The 8,927-nt window shown below is 37.5% G+C and overlaps 1 protein-coding gene across 2 annotated transcripts in view; it reads right to left on the bottom strand.

Annotated features, from left to right (window-relative positions):
- Positions 1-760: 760 nt before the first annotated feature.
- AMPH (amphiphysin) overlaps positions 761-8,927 on the bottom strand; it is a 340,422-nt gene continuing 332,255 nt past the window's right edge. For both annotated transcript variants that reach the window (XM_006887583.1, XM_006887584.1), the window contains one exon: positions 761-868. In XM_006887583.1, coding sequence (XP_006887645.1) covers positions 761-868 — 108 coding nt within the window. The remainder of the gene's footprint in view (positions 869-8,927) is intronic.

Below are 8,927 nucleotides of genomic sequence, written 5' to 3'. Positions count from 1 at the left end.
CAGCCTTGACTATTTGTCATTTCATCCAGAGAAATGCACATTACAAACACAGATACTGTTGACTGTTTTGGCAATGGGATGGCTGGCTTTGCCCTCTGGCAAATGAAGAAGAGCGATGCATGTATCAATGACACTTGAGAGGCAAAGGCTACAATGAGAAAGGAAGAATTTAACTATGCCTATGCAGCCTTCTGCATACACATAGGTCCAGGAGCCATGGGAGCTAGCCTGTGTGACTGTGTGCATATATACACATACATATGTCATTGCATCAGAAAAGAACATTGAAAACTTTTGCAGCAGTTTAGTTTCAAATGCAGTAAACTGGAAAGGGCGAGAGGGAGAGAGCAAGTGCTCACACCAGGGTTCAGCTCATATCAGACTAGAGGGTAACTCATCACATCTTCTGCACAGCAGCTGCCAGAGACCACACACTTGGTGCAGAAAGTTCTGGTTCTGGTCTGGAGGAAGCTAATTTAGAAGTGGTGGGAGGGGATCAAGCACAAGAGTCACCACAGCTGGGACAAAGCACAAACAAACCTGTTATCAATAATGTGGGAACACTTCCCCCCCCCCTTAATTCACATTTTTTTTTCTTTTACATTGTTTTGCACACATGCTCCTTCAAGATATCTCTTCAGGCTTTGTCTGGCATCAGTCTGTAATCATTAATAATATAATAGCCAAAAAGTGAATGCTTCAGGTTTCCACAAAGGCTTGAAGACCCAGCACCCACACACTTTCTGCAGTACTTTGGGTTCTAGTCCAGGCGTCGGGTGAAGTTCTCTGGGAAGAGGCCTTTGTAGGTGGAGAGGTCTCGGTACTGAAGCCAGTCAGACTCCTTCACGCCAACCAGCCAGCCTGCATCCTGCAAGACAAAAGCAGGACTTTCAGGATTCAAGAAGCCTTGGCAAAACCCACACAACCAACAGTTAATAATGTTCAGAAACCAATGAAGCTCCTGAGAAATCCTCACCGCCAATAACCAACCATCTGTTAGATTGGTGTGAGGTTCATCACCAAGGTACCATATACACAGACTAAAGTGCTTTGACCAGTGGGAAAACAGGTCCCAATAATTTGTTTTAAAAACCTAAAGAACTGGCCTCTCTTCCATATTTCCTTTCAAAGAAGGAAAGTCTCACCCCTCATGGTATAACTTTCCAAGAAATCTGTCTTTACTTTTTACCTTAAAAACAAGAAAACACCCAAAACCAATCCACCAAAAAAAACCCCTGAAACCTAAAGAACTGACATTTGAAATGACTGATTTTCTATATTTAGTATAATTACCTGAAAATCAATCTAATACTGTAATTTTGTATAGCTTACTGACACTAGCTGGTCTATGACTGTAATATATGTGTGTGTGTGTGTGTGTGTTGTATACATGTATATATGTATGTATATGTATATGTATGTGTGTGTGTGTGTGTGTGTGTATATATATATATATAAAACTTTTCTCTTCTGATTTAGCTTGTAGTTCCTTGGAGATCTCCAAGTGTCTTGGCATCTTCTTATCTGATCTCTGACAATATTTCTTAAGAAAGTGGAAAAAAAGGATTGGAATTTTTATCTCGTGCAAAGAGAAGAAGACCATTTTAAAACAAGACCTGAACATTACCTGGTCTGCCTGTTGCAGTGGGAAAAAGAGTTGAAGAGCCCAGCTGCCCAGCTTAGAATAAAGGGCTGGCGAGGCCACAGAAAATCTCTATTTCATTTGGAATGACCTGTTTAGAGGAAATAGCTCTCTCAAATAAAGCACACATGGCACAGGGATGCTCATATACTAGGTGTTTGAAACACATGCTGGATGATATTAAAATTGTTGTTATAAAATTTAAATTTTGAAGTTTACATAAATTGCAAAATGAAAAGTTGGTTGCATGCCATTCATGCTGAAGACATTTATATGTTCTCTATAAATTACTTGTTGTTGTTGTTGTTGTTGTTATGTGCCATCAAGTTGCTTATGACTCACAGTGACCCTGTGTTCAACAGCTATGGACCCTGTTCTATCCTGTTCCAACCTTATTGTCTCTGACACACCTACCCCTATTACCCTAATCACTAATCACTGAGTCAACCCATCTTCATCTTCAAGGGTCTTTCTCTCTTGCACTGTCCCTCCACCATCCCAAGCATGATGTCCCTCCCCAAGGAATGGTCCCTTCTTGCAACATGTCCAAGTTGTGTCAGATGAAACTTCAAAATCCTTGTCTTCAAGGAGCAGCCTGGTTTAACCCTCTCCAGGATAAACCTGTTTGTTCTCCTATCAGTCCATGGTATATTCAATACCCTTGTCCAGCACTACAGTTCAAAGTCATAAATTCTGCTATCATCCCTAATCAATGTCCAGTTTTCTGATGCATAGCAAGTAGTTGTGAAGACTATGGCCTGGATTAAGCTTATATTAGTCTCCAGAATGATATCGTTGTTCTTCAGTACTCTGGAGAGGTCCCAGACACAGACTTTCCCATTGAAATTCAGATTTTGATTTTCTAGCTGCTGGTCCCAACCAAGACTGTTGACTGTGGAGCCAAGGAAACTGAAGCTGTTAACAATCTCAACCTCTTCATCATTTATCACGACACTGCCAATCAGCCCGGAGGTGAGAATCTTTGTTTTCTTGATGTTGAGCTTCAAAATTTTATATTTTATATTGGTTTGCTTACAAAGTTCACACTGTATACTTACAAAGTATACATTGTGTTTCACACTATTCTTCATTCATATTATATTTCATGCACTCATTACCACTCATTACATTTTATATATTTAATCACCATTGGACTATGCCCAACATTACCCTGACTTTTCAGGTCCTTGCTGGGTCTTTCCCATTTCCTTCACTCCCTCCCTCCAACCACCAAATTGTACAACCCCATGATTTTGCCCCTAGACATTCTCACCCCTCTGCTCACCCCTTCCTCCGTTGTGCCCCAATACATGTTTTTATAAATTATTACTCTTAATCTTTGCCTATAATAGTACTACCTGGAAAGGGGAAGATTTCCAGCTACAGAAAGGTTCAGACTCCTACCCAATACAGCCAGAAATCCATAGGAAGCAATGCTTAAAACTGGGGCTGCTGATGACAAAGAGAATCTAACTGGAAAAAGTTGAGTTGAAGGAACAAAGTGCAACATATAGACTAGAAGACGTGACTGGGCAGGGAATGAATACTGTCATTATATTAACCAGTAAAGGCATGAGTTCCCATTTAAGTCAGGAATGGTGAGATTTCATCTGATCCAATCTCTAACCATAGTTCAAGTACATCAGATAAAACGAGGTTTCAAAAATTAAATAAAGATGCTGAATACACTCCCTTTTGATACAATCTGAGACTATATATTTTTCCTGCTATACAGACAAGAAATATAAGTGCTTAGACAGGCCAATTTAAAAGCAAGGGGGAAATAACTCCATGAAATAAGCCAGCTCATGAGGAAAAGTGCTCTTTTTAAAATTATGATTTTATACTTGTGAAGGACAAAGATATACTTGAAGTAAGATATGATAACTAAACATTTCTGAATGTCTAGTAAATATATAAAAGGTCATCTCCTCCTGTGTCTATGTGTCTACATTTGCTTTTATTTATAGTGAGTGAATAATCTAATGGAACCAGCAGGGCTAAGAACTTAAAAAATGTTTCTGTGAAGGAATAAAATTAAGAACTGGTTTATTTATTGCAACACACAGTTATAAGCTGAATAATATTAGCTGTCTAAATTTCCAACTAAAGAAAACTGAGTACCAAGGAGTCAGAACTGACTCACCATATCTGACCCTCCAGTGGATTTTCAGAGGCAGTAGACACCATGGGAGGAGACTGGCCATCATTCATACATGCATACATACACATACATAACTGTTTTAAACATAAAGGCCCACGTTTAAAGTTATTTTTATGTGTTGTCGAGTTACTTGTGACTCATAGCAACCCTATATGTACAGCAGTCCTAAGCCCTGCTCTGTCCTGTGCCAACTTTATTGGCTCTGACACACCTATCCCCACCACCCCAGTGACTGCTGAATCAATCCACCTCATCAAGAGTCTTCCTCTCTTATGCTATCTCGCCATCCTCCCAAGCATGATGTACCTCCCAAGGATTGATGTCTTCTTGCAACATGTCCAAAATATGTCAGAGGAAGTTTCAGAGTCCTTGCCTCTAAGATGCAGCCTGGTTTCACCCTCTCTAGGACAAACCTGTTTGTTTTCCTACCAGTACATGATGTGCTCAATATTCTTCTCCAACACCACAGCTCAAAGGCACCAGTTTTCCTTCTATCATCCCATCATTGTCCAGCTTTCTGATGCATAGCAACTGCAAAAACTATGTTCTGCATCAGACACACCTTAGTCTCCAGACTGACGTCACTGAGAAAACATACTAGACACACAATAAGCATTAAAAAGTTGAATTAATTACATTTATTTCAGACATCTGTTCCTACAGTATCAAAGATAATACGGAAGTAGAACTAGAAAACACAATATTAATTACAATAGTTAACAATAAGATGAAATGCTTAGGAACAGACAACAGACATAACAAGACACAAATGATCTATACAAAGAAAATTACAAAACATTACTTGTGAGAAATAAAGAGACCTAAAGAAATGGAGAAATATACATGCTCATGAATAGGAAGACAATATAGTGAAATAACAATTCTACCAAAGGCAATCTACAAGTTCAAAGTAATCTCAATACAAATACTAATTCCATTCTTTAACAAGGTGGAAGAGACAATTTCCAGTTTTGTCTTGAATGGAAAGAGATCTTGAATAAGCAAAGTATGATTTTTTCAACCAAGAGAAACAAGGTAGGAAGCATCATACTCTCTGATGTCAAATCCTACTACCCAACCATGGTGGTCAAGACAGCATGGTACAGTGAGAGAAACATAGATTAATGGAATAGAACTGAGAACCAGAAATCAGGCCATATACCTATGTTGAACTGATTTTTTGACAAGGAGATGAAATCAGTTAACTGGATAAACATAAGCCTCTTTAGCAAATGGTGTCGGGAGGAAAAAGTCACTTTAATAAATGGTGTTGCATCTGCAGAATATTTAAACAAGACCCACACCTCATACTTTATGCAAAAACCAACTCAAGGTAGATCAGAGACCTAGGAGTAAAATCAAAGACAATAAAATTCATCAGAGAAGAGCTAGAAACAACTCTAGAGTGCCTAATCTACAGCATTAACAAAGATTATGAAAACCTATAACCAGGAGAGAATAAAATAGATAAACGGGACAGTCAAATCCTTTGCACATAAAAAAACAAAACAAAACAAAACAAAACAAACCAAGAAAAAACTCCAACAGGGTAAAAAAAAATATGTAGAGACTGGGAAAAATATTTTGCAATGACATACCTGATAAGGAACTCATATCTAAAATGTATAGAATACTTCAGCACCTGAACAAGAATAGGTAAACAACCCAATCGCAAAATGGGCACAAGATATGAATTAACACTTCACCAAACAAGAAATTCAGAAGGCAAACATATGAAGAAATGTTCCAAATCCCTAGTTCTCAGAGACATGCAAATCAAAACAACTATGAAATATCATCTTACCCCAGCAACAATAGCAAAAGTGCAAATGAGTCAGCAAAAACAAATGTTGGCAAGGCTGTAGAGATATGGACCTCTTATTCACTATTGGTGAGAATGTAAACTGGTACAGCCACGATGGAAGTTGGTTTGGTGCTTTCTCAAAAAGTTGGAAACAGAAATACCAACAAGAGATGCATTACAAAATGGATTGAGGGAGAGGGAGGAAGAAAAACATATAACAATAAATAAATAAAAACTCAACCTTTCTACAAACTTTGGTTGAAATCACAATAAAAAAATGAAAAAGGTATGGCCTTTGGGTTAGTAGTGCAACTTCTCATAGGCTACACCAGTAGAAGTCTCCTACATGGAAAAGACAAAACAATCAGAAAGCCCCACAAAATTATAACAGAAAAAAAATTATAATAGAAATGTAAAAATAGTAGTTTATATCATGAGGTTGTATATGTATGGGCAAGAATCCACCTGTCAGTTTGTCATACTGCTATAGTTTGTGGCTTGCGTGTTTCTTGTAATGCTGGAAATCATACCACTGATATTTTAAATACCAACAAGGTCACCTATGGTGGAGAGTTTTGGTGCAACTTCTACAATAAGACTTGGAAGGAAGGCCTGCTTATCTACAGGAAGATTTTTTATGAAAAATTAGCTAATGAAAATCTGTTGATCACAAAAGAACATGGTCTAACTAGTCTGCTTTGAATAAGCAATCAGGAGGGAGCTATCACTGAATGGAATGATGTTTGATGCAGGAGAAGTACAGCAAGAGCAAGGGAGACCATCAGTGAGAACGTGGACAGGCATTTTAAGGATAAGGACACAAGTTGAAAGTAAAGGGGAAGGGTGTGTGTGTGTGTACATATGTGACTGTAAGCATAATCAAGCTGGTGTAACTCCATTTATATCAGACAACACAGACTTCAAGATAAGTACTATAGCTGAGGTAAGACATTTAATAAGATGACGGAGTCGATTTAACAGGAAAATTAGGAAATCATGTGTATATTTAATAACACAATAAAGCAGCTTCAAAACTCCTGAAACAAAAGGTGACAGAAAAAAAAAGAAAAAAAAAAACCAAAACACAAAAACCCATAGAAATCTACATTCCTGGCTGGGGATCCTAAGTCCCTCTCATTTATTAAACCCAGCAGTCTCTTAGTTGTTTAATAGATTCTTTTAGGTTGCATGCAATATTCATGTGATATATAAATTAAAAAGTTTTACTTTTCTTTTAATTTTTCTTCTCTCATTGCACCATTAGTATAACGTTTAATCAAAAAGTAAGGAGAAAAGGAACTCTGGTGGCCTAGTGGCAAGAAGCTCCACTACAATCCCAGAAGTATGTGGTTTGAATCCACCAGATGCTCTCCTGGAGAAGGAGGGACAGTCGCCTTCTGTACCAGTCAGATCTGATTTGATGGTACACACACACACACTAATAATACTTTTTTTAAAAAGTAAGGAAAAGAAACATCCTTTTCTAGTTTCCAGTCTCAGAGGGAAAACGTACTCAACCTTTTACCATTGAGTACATTGCTATGGGTAGAAGTCTCAGAGATTTCCTTTATTGAGTTGGAGCAGTCCTTGGAGAGGGATATCGTGCTTAGGAGGGTGGAGGGAAAGTTGAGGAGAGGAAGACCCTCGATGAGATGGATAGATTCAGTGACTGGGGTAATGGGGGTAGGTATGTTGGAGTCAGTGAGATTGGCACAGGATAGAGCCAGGTTTAGGGATGTTGTACATAGGGTCGCTATGAGTTGCAGGCTACTCACCGACACATAACAACAACTACAACATCACACAAAGCTCATATATCTTACAACACTACTTATTAATTGACCTTTTAATGCCTTAGAGGTGTGTGGACACATAACTGATCTTGCCCGATATAGGGAACATGCTGGCAGTTCTGGTGGCCTAGTGGGAAAGGCATTGCTAACCCAGAAGCCATCAGCTACTTCTAGGGAGAAAGATGGACAATCTCCTTCCATGTAATTTACAGCCTCTGAAAACCCTCTGGAGGGTCAGCTATGAGCCAGTGCTGACTGGAGAGCTTGGCTACTTTAAAAATTTATCATTTTTGTTCTTGGAAATGTCTTATCAGTTTGTAATAATTTTACTAACCTTTTCAAAGAACCAACTTTTAGCTTTATTGATTTTATAAGCTGTGTGTCTTTTTTTCCATTGGTTTGGCTTCCAGTTTTATTTTTATTATTCACTTCTTTCAATTTATTTTATATTTAATTTTATCTACTTTTAACATTTTTAAATTGAAAATTTTATATTATGTTTTGAAATATACAGTGTGGCATGTGGATTAATCTGAAGTGTTTAAAATACTTTAAATATTTTAAAATATTTGGGGAGTTTACAGATATATTCTCAGTATCACTTTATAGTTGGTTCTATGTGGATGCAGACTTTTGTGTTGGGTTGTTTGACTCAGCATCTAATCTATACTGGTGAGCCCACTGCTGGGAGGACATAATGTGGAGGCATGAGAATTTAAGGATTAAGATTAAAGTAGTAATCCTAGCACTATACTTCGAGGGAAGGGCTCATAAACACTGTTGAGAGTGTTTTATAGCCCTTCTCTCCAGAAAAATACAAAATATTTGTCAAAAGACATATTTTACATAATGCCTCCAAGGCTCACAAATTCTATGAATGAGAGAAAACTGGATTACTTCTCCCAGGGTCATTCTATGAAGCAAGCATAACCCTAATACCTAAACCAGGCAGAAACATTACCAAAAAAGAAAGCTATAGACCAAAATATCTCACAAACATAGATGCAAAAATTCTCAACAAAATTTTTGCCAACAGAATTAAAAAAAAAGAATTTATTATGATGAAGTGGGATTACCAACAGGCATGCAAGGATGGTTCATCATAAGAAAAACAATCAGTGCAATCCATCATATTGACAAAGCAAAGAACAAGAACCAAATGATCCTATTCACTGACAGAAAAGGTCTTTGACAAAATCCAACACCCATTCCTGATTAAAATATTCAACAAAATTAGAATAGAAGGAAATTTCCTCAACATAGTGAAAAATGTATACATGCAAAACAAAAAGCCAACATCACTGCCAATGAAGAAAGAGTAAAGGCATTCCCTTTACGAGCAGGGATGAGACAAAGATACCCACTATTGCTACTCCTATTCAATATTGTATTGGAAATACCAGAGCAGTAAGACAATAGGAAAAATTAAAAAAACTTTTAAATTGGCAAAGAAGTGGTAAAACTATCGCTATATACAAACAACATGATAGTGTACACAGAAAATAACAAAGACTCAATTAAAAA

This window comes from Elephantulus edwardii, unplaced genomic scaffold, assembly GCF_000299155.1.
Source record: "Elephantulus edwardii isolate Elephantulus edwardi_28Jun2011 unplaced genomic scaffold, EleEdw1.0 scaffold00059, whole genome shotgun sequence".
Lineage (NCBI taxonomy): Eukaryota > Metazoa > Chordata > Mammalia > Macroscelidea > Macroscelididae > Elephantulus > Elephantulus edwardii.
This window is presented reverse-complemented; position numbering and strand designations above follow the sequence as displayed.